We start from the raw sequence: 20,809 nt of genomic DNA on the forward strand, positions 1-20,809 counted from the left end.
CCCACCAGGGGAAGTGGCAGAAAGGGCCCTGGCTGTCGTCTTGACATCTCCCTCCCTGCCATGTCCACCTACTGTCCTTTGAGACAGGTATCAACACTCGCTCCAATGGGGGTCTGGTCCTAAGCACTTTTACACACGATTTTATTTACAGTCACCCCGTTTTACAGGTAAAGAAAAGGCACCACTAAACAGGTCGTTTGCTCAAGGTAATGGCAACGTTCTGGTTGGTGGAGCCCCAGGAACTTTCTGGACACCCACTCCCTTTCCACTCCATGCCCCCTTGCCCAGGACCCTCCCTGCCAGGTACAGCAGCCTCCACCCACGGGGGTTCTCCAGCTGCCCATCACCTCCTGGACCACGCCTCCCAAAGGGACCACCATGGCTGGGGCCTGCAGCTGGGGCTGGGTCCAGAGAGGCCAAAGGCTAGAGGATCTCAGTTTCAACGAGCACAGCACGGATGCAGGGGAGGGCTCTCCCGGGCGGGGCTGACAGAGGTTCCGGGGGTCGCACTGGTTGGGGTGTTGCTGGAACACTAAGGACAAGCGACTGCAGAACGGACGCCGTTCAAGATGTGGCCGGCGGGGTGGTGACCAGCAGGAACCAGGCCACGTGTCCCCGTGGCGGCCGGCGGGGTGGTGACCAGCAGGAACCAGGCCACGTGTCCCCGTGGCGGCCGGCGGGGTGGTGACCAGCGGGAACCAGGCCACGTGTCCCCGTGGCGGCCGGCGGGGTGGTGACCAGCGGGAACCGGCCACGTGTCCCCGTGGCGGCCGGCAGGGTGGTGACTGGCGGGAACTGGGCCACGTTTCTCCAACTCTGAGGGGAGGCTGCCCACCCAGGCCTCCCTGCTTAGAGGGGTCCGAAAGGGGCGTCAGTCTCAGTTCCGCTGAGCACCGGCTGGGCCTGTCCCAGCCAGAAGAACCTACAGAAGAGCCACCTGCCGTCTGTCCTGCCAGGCGCCGGCCCAGCACATGGTCCCAATGACCAGCGCCACTGGCAGCACGAACCTCTCACGGGGCGGGGGCCTGGGCAGAGAGCATTTCCTGGGGACAGAGCCCACCCACAAAGTGCTGGTGGAGACAGACCACCCAGCACTCCCACCAGATCAGAGGCAGACCTTGATGTAGTCAACTGTGGTGCGTTGAGGATGGGCCTCCAAAAAGACAAGTCCATGTCCTACTCCAGAAGCTGTGAGCGTGGCCCTCCTTTGGAAAAGGGTTCCTGCACGTGTGATTAAGGCCAGGTCTCAAGGTGAATGTCCTGGACTGCCCTGGTGGGCCCCAAAGCCGACCACCGGTGTTCCAGTGAGAAAAGACACAGACATGGGGGAGGTTCAGGGTGACAGGCCAGAGGCTGGAGTGATGTCTACAAGCCAAGAGTTGACAGCAGCCCCAGAGCTGGGTGGCCAGGAAGCAGGATGCTCAGAGCCTCCCAAGAAAGCCAGCCCTGGCCACACCTTGGCCCGGGTCTGCAGCCCCCCGGCTCCAGCTTCCCCTCTGGGGTGGGGGTGGCAAGGAAGGAGGGGGGTCTCTGAGAGTGGCCCTCCCACATGGCCGCATCGAAGCCGGGCCGCCCCACCCCTCCCTAGCGATGCTCTCCTGTTACCAGGGCCAGGCTGTGGCTTGCAGCTGGGGTCTGCCCCAGAGGAGCTGCTCGGAGGTCTCTGGATCCAGCCTTGCTCTCGCTGCTGCCCCAAGGAACGTACTGCTGCCTCTCACGGCAGATGTGGCTCAGGCCGACAGGGCCGCCACACGTCCAGAGTCCCGTGGCCTGAGGGATCTGCTGCATTTCGGGCTGTGAGTCTCATCTGCTCAAGTCCAAGAGAAGGGCCCCGTCCCAGGTCAGCCCAGGTGCCAGCGGATGCCACCCCAGACACAGACAGGCAAAGCGGCTCAAAGACCAAAATGGAAGAAAATATATTTGTATCACTAGGGGAAGCCAGAAGGGAAAATATTAACAGATTTGAGTATTGAAACAAAAATCACACATACCATTTCTGTGTGACCAGATACAGCAAGGAGGGGCAAAGAAGAGGCACCCGGGAATCTACCGGCCACACACTGGCCTCACCCGGCACTGCAGTGAACGGACAGTGAAGATGGAGAAACAAGCGGGAGAGGGGCCCGAGGCACCTGCGGCCCCTCATGCAGACCCCCGTGCCACCACCCTCATGGGCCCTGGGCAGCCCGGCACACGTGGCAGCAGGTGGAGCCCACAGACCCCAGCTCCACCGCCCGATTACTCCGCCCCAACACCACTGAGGCTGCCACGGATGCACACAGGGGATCCCCACTCGACCGGGGCGTGACCAGCCCTCACCTCCCCCAAAAAACCAGGCGCTCCTGATCTCATCACACGCTCAGCCCCGAACGCCCCAGCCCCCACCAGTGTCCATCAGCAGAGGAACGGACAGACAGGGTGAATCGCATCACAGAATTCATCCAGCCATAAAAAGGAACGAAAAAGCAACTAGGGAGAACACGTAAAGAAACAGAGAACTTGAACAACACAGTAACCCACATAGCTCTGACAGACACAGCAGAGCGCTGTACCCACAGCGGCTGCACACCCTCAACGCACACGGGACGTTTTCCAGAACAGAACACAAGTGAGCCACAGACTCAGCCGCGGTACATTTCAAAAAACAGACATTATCCAAAGTATATTCTCCAACCACATCAAGATGAACTTAGAAATCAGTTAACAGAAAGAAAACAGAAGAATTCACAAATATATGGAAATAACACTACACACTCAACCAATGGATAGAAGATGAAACCACAAAGAAAATCAGAAAAATGCTGAGAGATGAATGAAAACAGAAACACAACATATCAAAATTTCAGGGATGCAGAGAAAGCAATGCTAAGGAGAAAATTTATAGTGATAAACTTTTTGTGTGTGTGAAACACAGTTTTGCCATGTGGCCCAAGGCTGGTCTCCAACTCCTGGCCTCAAGTGATCCTTCCTCTTCAGCCTCCCAAAGCACTGAGATTACAAGCATGAGCCATGGCGCCTGGCTATGGTGATAAATATTTGAAATAAAAAACCAAGAAAGATCTCAAATTAACAACCGAATTTTACACTTTAAGGAACCAGAAAAAGAACAACCAAAAGCTGGCAGAAGGATGGGAATAATAAAGATGAGAGCAGGGCCGGGAGCAGCAGCTCATGCCTGAAATCCCCACACGTTGGGAAGCCAAGGTGGGTGGATCATCTGAGGTCAGGAGTTCGGGACCAGCCTGGCCAACATGTGAAACCACATCTCTACTAAAATTACAAAAATCAGCTGGGTGTGATGGCATGTGCCTGTAATGCCAGCTACTCAGGAGGCTGAGGCAGGAGAATCACTTGAACCCAGGAGGCAGAGGTTGACATGAGCTGAGATCGAGCCACTGTACTCTCTCCGTCAGAGAGACAGACAGAGAGAGAGAGAAAGAAAGAGAACCTCCCAACAAAGCAAAGCCCAGGGACTGATGTCTTCACAGGCAAATTCTACCAAACACTTGAAGAACTAACACCAGTTTTTCTCAAACTTTTCCAAAAAAATTGAAGAGGAAGGAACACTTCCTCACTCATTCTGTGAGGCCAGCACTACTCTGACACCAAAGCCCAACAAAGTCACGACAAGAAAGCCTCTGACCATTGAGTCTTATGAACATGGACATAATTATCCTTTATGAACACAGATGTAATTGTCCCTTATAAACACGGATGTAAAAATCCTCAAGAAAATACTAGTAAAATGAATTCGACAGCATATCAAGAAAATTACACACCAAGAGCAAGAAGGATTTTTTCATGGGATGCAAGGAAGGTTCAATGAATGAAAATTAAAGTAATATACCACATTAACAAAATGAAGGTAAAAAAAACACATGATTGTCTCAACTGATGCAGAAGAAGCATGTGACAAAATTCAAAGCCCTTTCCTGATAAAAACAGTTGACAAACTTGGAATAGAAGGAAACTATCTCAACATAATAAAAACCATGTATGAAAAACCCACAGCAGACATCACACTTAGTGATGAAAACCTGAAAGCTTTTCTTTGACGATCAGGACAAAGGCAAGGATGATTGATCACATCACTTTTTTTTTTTTTTTTTTTTTTTTGAGACAGAGTCTGGCTCTGTTGCCCAGGCAGGAGTGCAGTGGCGCGATCTCCGCTCACTGCAAGCTCCGCCTCCCAGGTTCAGGCCATTCTCCTGGCTCAGCCTCCCAAGTAGCTGGGACTACAGGCGCCTGCAACCACGCCCGGATAATTTTTTGTATTTTTAGTAGAGAACGGGGTTTCACCGTGTTAGCCAGGACGATCTCGATCTCCTGACCTCGTGATCCACCCGCCTGGGCCTCCCAAAGTGCTGGGATTACAGGCGTGAGCCACCGCGCCCAGCCGATCACACCACTTTTATTCAACAGAGTAGTGGAATTCTAGCCAGAACAATTAGGCAAGAAAAAGAAATACAAGGCATCCAAATTAGGAAGGAAAAAGTAAAATTATCTCTGTATACAGATGATATGATCTTACATGTAAGAAAGCCCTAAAGTTTCCACAGAAAGTTGTTAGAACTGATAAATTCAGCAAAACAGCAGGCAAAAAAGTCAACAGACAAAAATCAACTGCACTTTTATACACTTACAATAAACAACCCAAAAGGGAAATCAAGGAAACAATTCCACTTGCAACAGCATCAAAAAGAATAAAACGTTTAGGAATTAACCAAGGGGGTGAAAGACTTGTACAAGGAAAACTGTAAAACACTGCTGAAAGAAATCAAAGAAAACATAAACAAACGGAAACACACTTCAGTTCATGGATTGGAAGTCTTCATACTGTTAAGATGTCAGGACTACCCAAAGTGATCTACAGGGCCAATGCAATCCCTGCAAAAATCACAATAATGTTTTTTGCAGAAATAGAAAAGCCTGTCCTAAAATTCATCTGGAATCTCAGGGGACCCCAAAACAATCTTGAAAAGGAAGAACAAAGCTGGAGGGCTCACACTTCCTGATTTCAAAACTTCCTACAAAGCTACAGTGATCAAAACAGTGTGGCACTGGCTCAGAGAGACACAGAGACCAATGGACTAGAAGAGACTCCACAAATGAACCCTCCCATATATGGTGAAACGATTTTCAACAAGGGTGCCAATGCAGTCCAATGGGGAGTCTTTTCACCAATGGTGCTAAGAAAACTGGACCTCCACATGCAAAGGAATGAAGTTAGATGCTTACCTTACACCACATACAAAAATTAACTCAGGATAATCCATGACCTAAACATAAAACCTAAAATTATAAAATCCTTATATGAAAGAGAAGGGGAAAAGGTTCACAACATTCGATTTGGCAGTGATTTCTTGGATGTGACACCAAATACACAGGCAACAAAAGAAAAAAATATTAAGCAGGATTTCAGGAAAATTTTAAAACCTTGTCCATCAAAAGGCACTATCAACAAAGTAAAAAAACAACCCACAAAACAGAGGAAGATATTTGCTAATCATATATCTGCTACGGGATTAACATCCAGGACAGAGAACTAGTAACACTCACCAACAAAAAAACCAAACAACCCATTCAAAAATGGACACAGGACGCGAAAAGACATTTCATCAAAGAAGACACAGAAATGGCCAACAAAGCCAGGCACGGCAGCTCACGCCTATAATCCCAGCATTTTGGGAGGCCGAGGTGGGTGGATCACTTGAGGTCAGGAGTTCAAGACTAACCTGGCCAACATGATGAAACCCCCAACTCTACTAAAAATACAAAAACTAGCTGGACATGGTGGCAGGTGCCTGTAATCCCAGCTACTCAGGAGGCTGAGACAGGAGAATCATTTGAATCTGGGAGGCGGAGATTGCAGTGAGCCGTGATCGTGCCACTGCACTCCAACCTGGGCAACAGACCAAGACTCCAACTCAAAAAAAAAAAAAAAAAGAAATGGCCAACAGGCACATGAAAAAATGCTCAACATCACTTATCACCAGGGAAATGAGAACCAAAACCACAATGATATGCCACCTCACGCCCATAAGATACTGTCAAAAAACAGAAAACGACAAGAGCTGGAGAGGATGCGGAGACAGTGGCGCTCGTGCACTATTGCAGGGGGTGGAAAATGCTGCAGGCACCATGGGAAATGGCACGGCGGCTCTTTAAACAGAATTATCGGCCAGGTGCAGTGGCTCACGCCTGTAATCCCAACACTTTGGGAGACCGAGGTGGGCAGACTGCTTGAGCCCAGGAGTTCAAGACCAGTCTGGGCAACATGATGAAACCCTGTCTCTACAAAAAGTACAAAAATCAGCTGGGCATGGTGGCACATGCCTTTAGTCCCAGCTACTTGGGAGGCTGAGACAGGAGAATCGCTTGAGCCCAGGAGATGGAGGCTGCAGTGAGCCGAGATCGTGCCACTGAACTCCAGCCTAGGCGACAGAGCGAGACGCTATCTCACAAATAAATGAATAAAAATAGAATGATCAATGATCCAGCAATCCCACTTCTGGGTCTACACCCAGAACTGAAGGCAGGATCTCCAGAGGTCACCGTGCACCCGTGCTCACAGCAGCTAAACTGTGGAAGTCACCCACGTGTCCACTGACAGAAATGGGTAAACAAAATACATCCATACAACAGCCTGCGGTTCAGTCTTGAGAAGGAAGGAGACTGTGACACAGGCTACGCATGGCTGCGCCTTGAGGACATGGTGCTGAGTGAAATAAGCTGTCACAAAAGGACAGATCCTGTGCGATTCCACTCACAGGAGGCCCCTAGAGTCACCAAAGTCACAGAAACAGAAAGTAGTGGGTGGGTGTCAGGGGCTGGGGGAGGCAGAATGGGGAGTGAGAGTTTCATGGAGACAGAGGCTGAGTCTGGGAAGATGAAGAGAGTTCTGGAGATGGGCGGTGATGATGACTGGACAGCAATGCGAATATCGAATACCAGTGAATTGAACCTTTAAAAAATGGCTAAGATGGTGCCGGGCTCGGTGGCTCACATCTGTAATCCCAGCACTTTGGGAGGCCAAGATGGGTAGGTCACTTGAGCCCAGGAGTTCGAGACTAGCCTGGGCAACATGGTAAAACCCCAACTCTACAAAAAGAAAAACTCGGCCAAGTGTGGTGACACGCACCTGTAATCCCAGCTACTCGGGAGGCTGAGGCATGAGGACCGCTTGAGCCTGAGAGGCAGAGTAGCAGTAAGCCAAGATTGTACCATGCACTCCAGCCTGGGTGACAGAACAAAACTCCGTCCCCCCTCTGCCAAAAAAAAAAAAAAAAAAGTTAAGATGGCAAAAATAGATGTTATGTGCATTTTACCAGAATAGAAAAAAGATCTGCAGCACCAAGAATGCCCCATCATGGATGAACCTTGGGAAGGTCAGGCGGGTGAAAACCACTAGAGGCAAAAGGACAAACATGCAGGATTCCACAGACACGTCCAGAATCCGCAGGGCCACAGAGACAGAGGCTGAGCGGAGGTGGGGCTGGGGCGGAACAGGGAGTGACCGCTGACGGGCACGGGGTTCCCTTTTTGAATATATTTTGGGTTTGTAACTACATAGAGATGATAGTTGTAAGTACAGTTTAGAATTTTTTTAAAAATCTATAAAACCAATTAACTTCATATAGACACACATAAAATGTGCCGGAAGGTCCTCTGCTGACGGTGAGACAGGCACGTCCAGCCGTCTGAACCAGGCCCACGGTACAGCCGCAGTCCTGCCCTCGTCTGCCTCTGGCGTGCTCCATCCACTGTACACACCTCCCAGTCCGACCCTTCTCACTGACCCTCAGCCTGGGCAGTGCTGCCTGAGGTCAAAAACACCTGTGAACACCCCCACAGGCGCTAAAACCACGGAGCCCCAGGCGGCGGCCACTGGCAACCAGAGCAGGGTGTCCTGTCTGAGATGAGCACCGAAGTCAGAGTGAAAGAAAGCACAGGACATCTGGGAGAGCGCCAGCCCCTAAGCCCTGGTGGCCTGGGACCCCGAGTGGGCAGTGTGTTCTCACACACTCCTGACACTAGTGCCATGAAACCCAACCCACGTCCGGGTGGACATTAGCACACAGGGCAGGGCAGGGCTCCCCACCCCCAGCACCCGCCGCTGACCTCCTCGGCAAAGGCTGCCCCAGAGGCTCTGGCGGAATGTCCCCAACCAGGCTGAGTGGTCCCCGAAGCCGTGGGGCCATCCCTGGTAAACATCTCAAGGACCTACTCATGTGTCCCAGGAGGTCCCTCCTCGGGGCTTGGCCACATTCTCCGCATTCCCCACAGTGACTCGGCTGCCACCCCCATGACACACTCCCCTTCAGAGCTCAGGCCTCTGGGCATCCTGTGACCCCCCAACTTCCCCTTCCTCCACGGCAGTGGCCGAGCAAATGCGGGCCTCCCTTCCCTACGCGAGGCTGGCAGGTTGTCCACACGGGCAGAGAGGCAACGCCGAGGTCGTAGACAGAAAGAGCAGACCCCAGGCCCCCAGGCAGGGTTGAGACAAGAGGCAGACATGTCGGAGAAATACGGCGGGCTTCCCCCGCACCCAGGGGCTACACTGGTCGCATGTGGATACCTCTGGGAGTGCACAGTCTCAGCACACATGGGACAGAGGAGCACAGTCCTGTCACCAAGTCAAAAAATCACCCAGGTGGCAAATAAACACGGCCCATGGGTCCCCTCCTATAAAGCAGCAGCATGAGGCTGCAGGGCGCTGTGGAGGGGACAACCATCGTCTCACCCACGGGGAGTATCTGTCCTATTTATGTGTTTATGTATCCATAAAAACGCAGTGAACCGTGCCCTCCCAGGGTGCGTGCTCCAGGGTCCGTGAGGTGTGGGCACCCAGAGGGAGGGTCCCGGGAAAGGTCACCACCAGGGCAGCTGCGTAGGTGATCAGGGCCCTGACGCCCACCGTCTGGCCACCTGCCTCCAAAGCCTCCCCGCCCCCTGCCTCCTCACACTCGCCCTGCACTGCCAAAACCACCTGGTGGTGTCCGCCTGCCACGGACATACCCCATCTCCTCCTGCCGGCAGGTCCAGCCCCAGACCACCTGCTCCATTCCTGCCAGGGCCCACCTCCGGATGGCTCCTCGGCCTTGCCGGCCACGGTGCAGGGACCCCGGTTGGCTGAGGGCCTGGAACCGGGATGCCACGCCGCCCTCTCCCCGGGCAGATCATGGAAATCCCATGGCTCCTGGGGCCTCCCCTATGCTAAGCGCTGCCAAACCTCTATTCAGCGCCACTTCTCGCTGGAAGCCGAGACTCTCGCCCCCTATGCTAAGCACTGCCAAACCTCTATTCAGCCCCACTTCTCACTGGAAGCCAAGACTCTCGCCCCAACTGCCCACTCACCCTCTTGGCCTGAATCTGCTCCCACCCCCGGTTCCCGCCCAACACAGGGCACCGCCAACACCCAGCATCCAGCCTGAGGCCAGCGAGGTGTGTGCCCTGGCAGCAGGGGTGGGGGAAGCCCTGCCCGAAGGGCACTGAGCCACGTGCCCTGCGCTGGACAGGCAGCAGCCTCGGTCCAGGAGCTCCTGCCCACACAATGAACAAGGCATGGCACGGATGCTGGAGGCCGTGTGGGGTCTGGAGAGTGGGGGTGGAACTCCACCAAACACAGCCATGGGGACAGCCCGAGAGCAGCGTAGCCACCTGCTCAGGGCCCAACAGTCTCCGGGATGCGGTAGGAAGTGAGGTCAGAAGCTTCCCTCTGAAGCCACAGCCCCCGGGACTCACTCTCCTTCCTCTCCCAACAATGGAGCCAGTGTGGAATCAACGGAGCCCCCACCCCAGCTCAGGGGCCAGCAGTGACCAGGAGGAGCAGACGACTGGCCTAGGGGTGGTCGTGAGCTGAGGCAGCCACAAAGGAGCAGTGTCCAGCCTCCCACCTGGCCTCTCCCTCCTAGGGAGACGGCAGGGAACCCCTGGACTTCTCATGCTACCAACCAGCCAAGCAAGTCCCCTGCCATGTGGTGCTGTCAGCCAGAACACCCACAGGCAGCAGCTGCAGTGAAAACCCCACCCGCGGTCACCAAGGCTGCTCGTGCCCTGATGCTCCACGAGGGTGAACCTCCGAAAACGGCACCACTGCCACCTCCGTGGCACAACGGATCAACAGTTCAACCCCGTAACATGCGAGACCGGCGTAGGAAACCCCAGTACTCACTGTCTTCTCCCGGACACGGCAGGCCAGGCTGCTCAGGGGTGCTCGGGAAAACTGGACAAGAGAGAGAAAGAGACAGCGTCAAGACCCTGCGGCTGCCACTCAACAGTCTCAAGGAGGAAGTCCCGCCTCAGTCAGGCTGAGCACGTGGACTTCATGCAAGGCGCACGTGGCACTGCCAATGAGAGCCCGCTCCTGGGAGACGCAAAACCCTGTGTGTCTACGTAGGCCAGGCTCCATTAGGTAGGACTTTAAAACCCACGGAAAAACTTAAGAGTGAAAGGCAATCAGAGGGACCTGGACAGCAAAGCCATCAGAGGAAGCTACTGATTTGTATTTTTAAACTATATAAAAATGGGGAAGAAATGCAATTACTTCGAACACTGACTTTTAAAAGCACTTTAGATTCCACTTCTTCATACTCAAGACAGAGTTCAAAATTATTTTAACATATATCCTGGGCTTCCACAATAAATTATTAAAATAGGTGCTTAGGAAGTATTAAAACTTGGCTGGACATGATGGCTCACGCCTGCAATCCCAGCACTTTGGGAGGCCGAGATGAGAGGATGGCTTCAGGCCAGGAGTTCAAGACCAGCCTGGCCAACATGACGAAACCCCATCTCTACTTTTTTATGTGTGTGTGTATACACATAAAAGTATTGAAACTTTAATAAAACAAACATTTTTTGTTTTTTGTTGGTTTTTTTCAGATGGAGTCTCACTCTGTGCCCAGGCTGGAGTTCAGTGGCACAATCTCAGCTCACTGCAACCTCCGCCTCTCGGGTTCCAGCAGTTCTCCTGCCTCAGCCTCCCAAGTAGCTGGGATTACAAGTGTGCACCACCACGCCCGGCTAATTTTTGTATTTATAGTAGAGATGGGGTTTCACCATGTTGGTCAGGCTGGTCTTGAACTCCTGACCTCAAGTGATCCACCTGCCTCGGCCTCCCAAAGTGCTGGGATTACAAGTGTGTGCCACTGAACCCAGCCCTATTTTTCTTTTATCTAGAAAATAATGTGAATTTTTAAGGCACCATATCTTTCTATGTAGAGAGGCAAAATGTGCTTACTATCACAACCACAAAACGGACTAGAACAGGCACATCTATGAATTTATTTATCTGACACAGGGTTTCGCCCCATCACTCAGGCTACAGTGCAGTGGAATAATCACAGTTCACTGTAGCCTCTACCTCTTGTGCTCAAGGAATCCTCCCACCTCAGCCTCCCGAGTAACTGGGACTACAGGTGCACCACCACGTCTGAATATCAAAAAAAAAAAAAAAAAAAAATTGGGGCCGGGCACGGTGGCTCACGCCTGTAATCCCAACACTTCAGGAAGCTGAGGCGGGCAGATCACCTAAGGTCAGGAGTTTGAGAACAGCCTGGCCAACATGGCGAGACCCCATCTCTACTAAAAATACAAAAATTAGGCCGGGCACCATGGCTCACGCCTGTAATCCCAGCACTTTGGGAGGCTGAGGCGGGTGGATCACGAGGTCAGGAGATCGAGACCATCCTGGCTAACATGGTGAAACTCCGTCTCTACTAAAAATACAAAACATTAGCCAGGCGTGATGACACATGCCTGTAGTCCCAGCTACTTGGGAGGGTGAGGCAGAAGAATTGCTTGAACCCGGGAGGCGGAGGTTGCATTGAGCTGAGATCGCGCCACTGCACTCCAGCCTGGGCGACAGAGCGAGACTCCAACTAAAAAAAAAAAAAAATTAGCCAAGTGTGGTGGCACATGCCTGTAGTCCCAGCTACTCGGGAGGCTGAGGCAGGACAATCGCTTATATCTGGGAGGTGGAGGTTGCAGTGAACAGAGATAGTGCCACTGCACTCCAGCCTGGGGACAGAGCCAGACTCTGTCTCAAAAAAATAAAACAAGTTTTGGAGAGAGGGGGGGTCTCACTATGTTGCCCAGGTTGGTCTTGAACTCCTAGGCTGAAGTGATCCTCCCACCTCAACCTCCCAAAGTGCTGGGATTACAGTTGTGAGCCACCGCACCCGGCCTAATCTTTAAATTTAAAGCCACATTGATATAAAGGGCTAAGAAAATTAAGTGTTGTAACCAGGTAGCCCGGTGTCCAGGAGAATGATGGATCTGTCAGAAATCCATGGGTGGTTTCGAGCTTTGGTCCCATCTTGGACTCAATCGTCCATGGCCAGATGCCTGGCAAGGAGCCCAAGCTACGCCAGAAGTGGACACAGAGACAAAGACGTGACTGGCTGGCCACAGCGCTGGAACCACATTCGCAGGCCCCAGACGCCCTGCAGACCCCCAGCAGTACCGGGGAGGAGCCCACGCCCACCTAAAGACAAAGTGGAAATGATCACAAGTCACATCTCCCATGCGTCAGCTCATCATGGGGCTTTGAACTTAAAGCTGAGGACAGCTGTGAGCCTGGAGCCAGGCCTAGGGAGCACCGGGCAGGTGAGGTGGCTGGTGGGGCTGTGCCCTCTGTCCACATGCGCCGCGGGCCCTACGCTGGCCACTGGAGCCTCTGAGTGGTTTATGGGTTCTTTGTTAAGAGCAGTTTTCATTTGGGTTAATAAAATGTCAAAGAAAAGGCCGGGTGCGGTGGCTCACATCTGTAATCCCAGCACTTTGGGAGGCTGAGGCGGGCAGATCACGAGGTCAGGAGACTGAGACCATCCTGGCTAACACGGTGAAACCCCATCTCTACAAAAAATACAAAAAATTAGCCGGGTGTGGTTGTAGGCGCCTGTAGTCCCAGCTACTCGGGAGGCTGAGGCAGGAGAATGGCGTGAACCCGGGAGGCGGAGCTCGCAGTGAGCTGAGATTGTGCCACTGCACTCCAGCCTGGGCGACAGAGCAAGACTCCGTCTCAAAAAAAAAAAAAAAAAGTCAAAGAAAAAAAACCCAAATGGCATTATATTAGACATCCCTAAATTCTCTGGCATCACAGGATTTTAAACCATTTTAAATCCCCCAGCTAGTCGGCAGACACCCACAGGCAGGAACAGCCCCCCAGAGCTGCCCACCACAGACCCCGCCACTAACCATGAATGATGAGGCCTTCGTCCCTGCACTGACGGGCCAGGCGGAAAGCCTCTTCCAGCTCCATCTGGGAGGACACCGTGCAAGGGTCACCTGGGTGGGGCAGGAGACGGTGCTGATGTCGCTGAAGGCCCGAGGCAAAGGGGGCTGTGACGAGCCCGCTCAGCACACCAGACAAGGGTCTGGTGGGGGGCAAAGTCCCGATGCTCAGATTGGCCACCTCCTGGCAGGGTCGGGAGGTCCAAGGATGGCCGTCCACACTAGGGAGTCACCTGGCCCCCGGTGCAGCGTCAGAGCCACCCCGGAAGGGAAGTCAGTGCACCTGCAGCCCTGGGCACCACTTGGAGGGCTAAGCAGTGAGCGGGGCTGAGGACACTCTCCTGAGGTCAGTCCTGGGCGGAGGGAGAGCTCCTTGCCCTCTATGGCTGGAAAGGGACATGGAGGTGTACAGAACCCAGGCCCTGCAGGGCTGTACCCAACCCAACGGGGGCGCTATCAGGCTCCACCCGCACGGCCGTGTCCTTGGCCAACAGCTGCCCGCCAGTCCCTGGGAGAAAGGGGTCTCTCTGGACGTCTCCCAATCCCCTTGTTTTTCAGGATGTGTCTGAGAGACAGGAGGTGGACACGGCAGGCCCTGGCTGCTTGTGCCCTCCCCGTGGTCCCCAGAATATGAAGAGCCCATCCTTCCAGAACTACCGAAAAAGGCCAGGACATGAGAAAGGAGGTCAGAGGAAGAGGTGAGGACCCGCCCAGGGTGGGGCAGGGAGACCCCCTGCAGGCAGTTCAAGACCAGAGCCCTTCCTAGGGGCATCTGGGCCCAGGTCCTTGATAAGCATCTGTGGCCAACCTCTTTCCCACCATCCCCACTGGGGAAAAGTTGGCGCCAACAAGTTTAATTCCACAGTTTTAAGTCTCCCCACAGAATTGGCTGAGCACACTCCGCACACAGAGGCTGCCCTGGCGAAGTCCCCTGAGGCTGAGGATTCTGGCCGACATGGGACAAGGGCTACCTTCGCTGTCCACCCACTTGAGGGTGAGCGGGTGCTGCTGGTGCAGACGACACATGTCTCTCACTTCCTCACAGAGCTCCTCGAAGGTCGTGGCGGCGTCCACGCTGGTGATGAAGATGTCCCTGGGGCAGAGGGGACATGGGCATCTGTTACCGTGGGGTATATTTGAATCAAATTAAAAAATGATTACCGACTAACCAAATCATTGATTAGATAAATGAAACTTTCCCCAAAGACAATATGACAACCCCACCCCCTCCCCCCCCCACACACAAAATAGAACCATTAACCATAACCATAGTTTAAAAAATGGCCACCATTGCCAGGCACAGTGCCTGACACCTGTCATCCCAGCACTTTGGGAGGCCGAGGCGGGTGGATCACGAGGTCAGGAGATCGAGACCATCCTGGCTAACACGGTGAAACCCCGTCTCTACTAAAAATACAAAAAATTAGCCGGGCGTGGTGGCGGGCGCCTGTAGTCCCAGCTACTCGGGAGGCTGAGGCAGGAGAATGGCGTGAACCCGGGAGGCGGAGCTTGCAGTGAGCCGAGATCGCGCCACTGCACTCCAGCCTGGGCGACAGAGGGAGACTCCGTTTAAAAAAAAAAAAAAATGACCACCATCAACTTCCTTGCACAGAGAAAAAAGCGCGACCTACCTGGCTGGAAAGAATGAGGTCAAAATGGGAGAAAAGAAAGTGCCCTCTTGTGGGAGGCCCGGCAACGTTACCTGGTCGGGCACCCGTTCAAGTTCACCCAAATGTGGGTGACCCCGGGATGGACACGAGCCGGGTCGGTGCAGGCCGCCGGCTTCGGTAAGGTAAAGGAAACCAGTCAGACCTGTCCCCAGACCTCGACGGTGCCAGCGGTGAAGTGGCGGGGATTAAATAATTCCATAATGAAAGGCCGCTCTTTAGACCCTGGAGTGGGGACTGGGTCCGTTGCTGTAGCCACGACAGAAGCCCAGGCAGATTTTTTTTTTTAAACCGAGTCACACAGAGTCAGTGTGTTTTATCTTTTCAGCCCCAGACAGGACCTGAACTCCAGGCGCTGGGGAAGCTCAGGGACTCCCAGGCACCCTTTGAAGGCTGGCGCTTCCCTGCTGATAGGGACCCGAAGTCCCCCCTCACCTCCTGCACTGAGCACGAGCTGGTCTCACCCTGTGTGGAGGGGAGGGACCACCACAGGGCCCAGCTGGTGTTTCCTGAAACTCAGAGCGGGAATCACACCCTTGTGAACACACTGAATTTTCAGAAAAATCTACTGCTTTCTGACACCCACAAGAGCGCGGGGCAAGAGCACAGGGCCTATAAAAAGAAGCCTGAAGGGGTGTGAGATGTCCCAACCAGAGATACAGGCTCTGCTCTTCGCTGACACTGCTGGCTCCCCATCAAGGTTATCTGAATTCATCAGACAAGTTTCAAGAAACAAAGTTCTCGTCCCAGACAAGAACTCCAGTGCAAACAGAACACAGGATCCGTCCACAGCCGCGGCCCTGGCACAGCGGCCCAGGGCCCACCTGCCCCACAGGCCTCACCCAGTCACCCTGGGCCACCCGGGCCGGGGGAAAGACGCCCCAGCTACCCACCCCTTCCTGCTGGAACTGGCCACCCAGCACCTGCCCCCAGTGCCCAAGCACCCCACAGGAACCAACCTGGCTGGTCTTTGCCACAGCCCACAGCATCATGGCAGATTAGGAAAGTAAGGAATGGAGGGGGGTCACACACCCATCACCCTGGGGTCGCCCCAAGCTGACATCCACACCTGCTGCCTGACCTGGAGTCCAAAAGTCTGACCACCAGGAACTCCAGAGTGGGAGTCGGCCATCACTTCACCTTTGACCTCTTCCTGCCCCACGCCCCTACCCCTACAGTCCTGCCTCCAGTGGAAGCCAGTTTCCGGCCAATCTAGAGGCCAGGTGGGTGGCTCCAGTAAAACCCCAGGGCTTGGGAAGTGTCAGGCCACCACCTCCAACCCTATCCCAATCCTGAATCAAACAGCTGCCCTGTGCCCTTCGGCAGGGGCGTCCAGGACTCAGCACCCAGCAGCCAGCTGGGCCGCCCGGGAGAGACTCCTGCGTCTCTGTGGGCCTCAGCACCAAGCCCTGGGCTTTGCACACAGAAGCTCCCTGAACACAAAAGTTGTCTGAGCTGGGCCAGGCGCGGTGACTCACGCCTTTAATCGCAGCGCTTTGGGAGGCCAAGGCGGGCGGATCACGAGGTCAGAAGTTCGAGACCAGCCTGGCCAACAAAGTGAAACCTCATCTCTACTAAAACTACAAAAGTTAACCGGGCGTGGTGGCAGGCGTCTGTAGTCCTACATACTAGGGAGGCTGAAGCAGGAGAATTGCTTGAACCTCGGAGGTGAAGGATGCAGTGGGCCGAGACCACACCACTGCAGCCTGGGCAACAGAGCGAGACTCAAAAAAAAAACAAGTCTGAGCTGAAAGAGGGAAGAGCCAGCACCAGTGTTTGTGGCCCTAGAAGAGCGGGCATCTGAGACTCAGCCTGGGATACTGGCCCAGGCCACCTGGGACTCCCTGAAAACACAGGTGCCTGGGGACCCCTCAGGCCCACAGGGGGCGGGGTGGGGGGGCGAGGATTGGATCTCAAGTGTGCTCAGAGGGCCCTGGGAGGACAGGCAAGGATGACAGGGTGGCCATGCCCCATGGGGGTGACTGAAGTGCTCTTCCTTTTTCTAAAGACTAGTCTTCCACGTGTCCACGCTCAGCTACCCCCATGGACAGCAGCGCCTCACCCCAGGGACAGAGTTTCTAGGGCTTTCAATAACCCAGTACTCATCCTGGCAGCCGCTTTCTGGAACTGTGTCATAGCCCTAAGGCCTGAGTGTCCCACCCCACAGCCAGTCCCCTCAGAGAGGCACCGGGTGCCCAGAGGGACGAGGAGCCAGAACGGGGAGAAGGGTACTTCACACTTTGCAGCAGAGAGGAGGAGGACCTGGGAGGGGAGAGAGGAGAGAAGGAATGGTAGGAGCAGGGAAGAGCCAGAGGGGAGACGTGCCCTAGAAGGGGGAGGAAGGTGAAGGAAGAGGTGTGGCAGGGAAGGGAGAGAGGGGAGAGCGGGAAGAGGAGGGAAAACAACAGGGAAGGAGGGAGGAAGAGGAAGGGGTGGGGAGAGAGGGGAGAGAGTCCGGGAAGGGAGGGAAGAGGAAGGGGTGGGGGCCTGGTCTCTCCAGCCTGGGAAACCAGAGTCACCGGGTGGAATTACACCCGCCCCACCACCAAAGTGCTCCCAGGGGCCAAAGCAAGGCAGAGGGAGGACGGGGCGGCCCAGAACTCCAGTGGCCTTGCCTCCGAGCCTTGGTCCCAGGAATTGGACGCCGGAATGCAGGAGGGTCTGGGCCCCTGCAGCCCCGCGGGTGTGGACCTCCCTCTCGCAGGACTCCCCTGAGCTCCGCACCATCACCTGTTGCCCAGTGTGGTGGCTCCAGGATGGCAAGGAGACAGGAAGCCCAGGTCCCTGGACAAGTCCAATAGCCAGAACGTCAACCATACCAAGTTTTAACCTGCTGACCTGCAGGCCAAAAGACATGGCTGCCCTACCTCTTCGGGTAGGGCTGGACGGTCAGTCCCCCAGAAATCCCTTTCTTCTGGTTCTGGCACCAAACCCGGGCCACTGCACCCTGAAGGTTCCAGGTGCTTGCCACAAGGGAGCTGCAGAGGCCCCAACCTTCCCAAAGAAGAGACAATTGAGCCTCCTCAACAAACCCGGGGCCAAGCAGCCCCAGATGGCTGACCCGAGACCCCAAGACAAGGTTCGCAAGAAGCTGAACCTGCTCAGACTCGCAGGGCACCATAGAGACCCCCGGGGCACTGTTCGCAGGGCACCATAGAGACCCCCGGGGCACTGTCCTGAGAGGACGTGGCCCGGGGAAGATGTCACCCGCCTAACCCTGCCGGCCGTCCCTGCCTCTGGGGCTCAGGTTGCCTACGCTGTAGCTGAGGACGCACCGGGGCAGGAGCAGCTTTTCGAGATCCCAAGGACCAGCCAGTGCAAGTCCGGAGCCCGCATTCCGCTCCCCTCCCTCTCCGCAGCAGCAGCCACCCTCGCGGGAGCGGAGGTCCCAGTTCGGGGCTCCTGGAGACGCGCACAGGTGGAAGAACAAACCCACGGGTCCTCCCCTCCCCACCGCCCACACTTCGGGGGGCAGCGACCCCTCCGCTGTGCCTGTGAGCCCGGCCACCTGGTGCAGCCCCCGCCACCCCCACCAGCGCTGCCCCGAGGCGGCGGCCAAGAGTCCAGGACCCCTCCGCTCCAGCACCTGACCGCGCCCCCTCCCACAGCCAGGCAAGGGCCTCCGGGGGGCGGGTGCGACGCAAGCCCCAGGGTCAGTCTCGGCCCCACCGTCTCCTCCAGAAACCCCTGTCCCCGCCCGACCGCCCCGAGCCCTGCCGGGGGCTGCATTGGAGCCACCGCGCCCGCGCCCCGGGTCTCCGGATTTTGGCTAAAGCGAGACCCTCGACCGGGTAAACGTGCAGAACGTTTAGGAAACGCTGATTTTAAGAAACCCGCCAGGAGTTTTCACAACTTGATGAAAACTTTCAGTCCTTAGAGGTTTGCGGCCAGAACGTCCCCGCCCAACTTTCCAGCGAAAACGTCTACCACAGTGACCGGGCCGAGGAGCTCGCGGCGCGGGGCCGACCCCAGGGAAACCCGGTCCCGGGGAAGGAGCCCGCGCTGTCCACGACGCGTCCGCGGGTGACGCTCACGGGCGGGGACCGAGGACCTCCCGCGACAGCCCCGGGCCCGCCGCGACCTCGCCGCCCCTTCCCTCCCTCCCTCTCGCGCAGGAGCCCCGACGGCTGCGCCCTCCCCGCCCTCTCCGCCGCTCACCCCCCGTAATGCGCCTTGAGGCGGACGCGGCCGCCGCTCCCTTCCATCTTGGGGCCGGTCCTGCTGGGCATGGCGCGCTCCCCCCGCCGCCGTCAGCGCTGCGCCCCGGGAGCTCCGGCCATGGCGCGGGGCGGGGGCGCCAGGTGGGGCCGCGGCGGAACGCGGAAGGCAGCGCTCAGGACCGACGGCGCCGACCCGGTCAACTCCGCGGAACTCCGGCGGCGCGCGGGGCGGGAGCGGGGGGCGCGCGGGGCGGGACCGTCCGGCGGGGGCGGGGGGCGGTGTCCGAACATGGCGGACCGAGGTGGAGCCAGCGGCCAATCCGCGGGGCGGGCGGTCCCGGGGCGGGCGGTGGCACCTGCGGCCAATGAGGGCGAGGCGGGGCCGCCACCTGGGCCAATCCTCGGGGGACCCCCGGCCGCGGCCCAATGGCGAGGCGCGGGCGGGGCTACCTGTCGGGCGGGGCGCGGCGCACCTGCGCCAATGGGACCGCGCGCGGCGCGGCTCTGCCCGGCAACCGGAGGGGCCCCGGCCTCTGGGACGGAGCGGCGACCCCGGGAACTCGCTGGAAACGCGAGTTCTCGGCCTTCGCCCAGACCCTCCGAATCGAAACTCCTGCGGCGCGCGCTGCCAGCCCGAGGGCCCCGCCGTCCAGGGGTCCCCTGACATCTCACACTTGCGGACTGAAGCTGCGAGGAGCGGAGAACCCGGCCAGGGTCACGGAGGGGAGCGTCCGGACTCGGGTTCTCTGGGCCCCAGCCCCCCCTCCGCCCCCAGCGAATCCAAGGTCCCCTGTAGGGAAGGGCCGTCCACACTCGTGAGTGCAACCGCTCACTTCGCCCAGGTCAAGGACGCGGCATTGGCCCGAGTCGCCCATGACCTTCATTTCTGAAGCCACAGCCTCTCGGGCCTTACTCGAGGGGCTTGATCTGGACAATCGCCCTCCAGGCCCCTCCACCGCCGCCCAGCTCCCTGCCTCCTGGGCTCCTCCCCTGAAAATGCGGTTTTCCCTGATCAGCCCATCCCTTACTGGCTGCATCCACTGAAGCCCAGACCTGCTGCCTGCAGGACCTCACCCAGGCACCAGGTGGACACCCAGACCCAGTTCCTGGCCTCGGCCCCTCTCCCCTGAGAGTGGACCTGCTCAGGCCACGCCCTCACACCCCTCACCCAGACACAGCCACCAGGACTTCAGCCACGTGCTTTCATCCCGCAGGTCGTGCCTGGCGCCTCCTTGATGCCAGGCCCTGGGGAGACCTGTGGCCACAGAACCCATGTTCTCCCTAGAGGTGGACAGGAGGCCCCCTCCTACGCAGAAGCTGTCGTTTTTTCTTCTTAAACACCGTTTGCCCCTCCCTCCACCCACCGAGCCATCTCTGCCCCTCTCTACAGCAAAGCTTCTGCCAAGCCGGCCCTGCTCCCTGTCTACCTCTCCTGCCACCACCCACTCACACGTTTTAAATACAAGCCGTCGGTTCTCAGACGTTTTCTCTTTTTTTCTTTCTTTTTCTTTTTTTTTGAGATGGAGTTTCGCTCTTGCTGCCCAGGCTGAGTGCAATGGCATGATGTTGGCTCACTGCAACTTCTGCCTCCTGGGTTCAAACCATTCTCCTGCCTCAGTCTCCCAAGTAGCTGGGATTACAGGTGTCCACCACCATGCCCAGCTGATTTTTGTATTTTTAGTAGAGACGGGGTTTTTCCATATTGGCTAGGCTGGTCTCGAACTCCTGACCTCAGGTGATCCACCT

General features: G+C 56.2%; 1 protein-coding gene across 1 annotated transcript in view; it reads right to left on the reverse strand.

Moving 5' to 3' along the window:
* PRKCZ (protein kinase C zeta) overlaps positions 1–19,352 on the reverse strand; it is a 137,600-nt gene extending 118,248 nt beyond the window's left edge. Inside the window, exons 1-4 of the mRNA XM_034953423.4 lie at positions 19,062–19,352; positions 14,208–14,329; positions 13,201–13,290; positions 10,175–10,225 (exon numbers count right to left, since the gene is read on the reverse strand). Coding sequence (XP_034809314.1) covers positions 10,175–10,225; positions 13,201–13,290; positions 14,208–14,329; positions 19,062–19,132 — 334 coding nt within the window. The 5' untranslated portion in view covers positions 19,133–19,352. The remainder of the gene's footprint in view (positions 1–10,174; positions 10,226–13,200; positions 13,291–14,207; positions 14,330–19,061) is intronic.
* Positions 19,353–20,809: the final 1,457 nt, after the last annotated feature.

This window comes from Pan paniscus, chromosome 1 (genome assembly GCF_029289425.2).
Source record: "Pan paniscus chromosome 1, NHGRI_mPanPan1-v2.0_pri, whole genome shotgun sequence".
Lineage (NCBI taxonomy): Eukaryota > Metazoa > Chordata > Mammalia > Primates > Hominidae > Pan > Pan paniscus.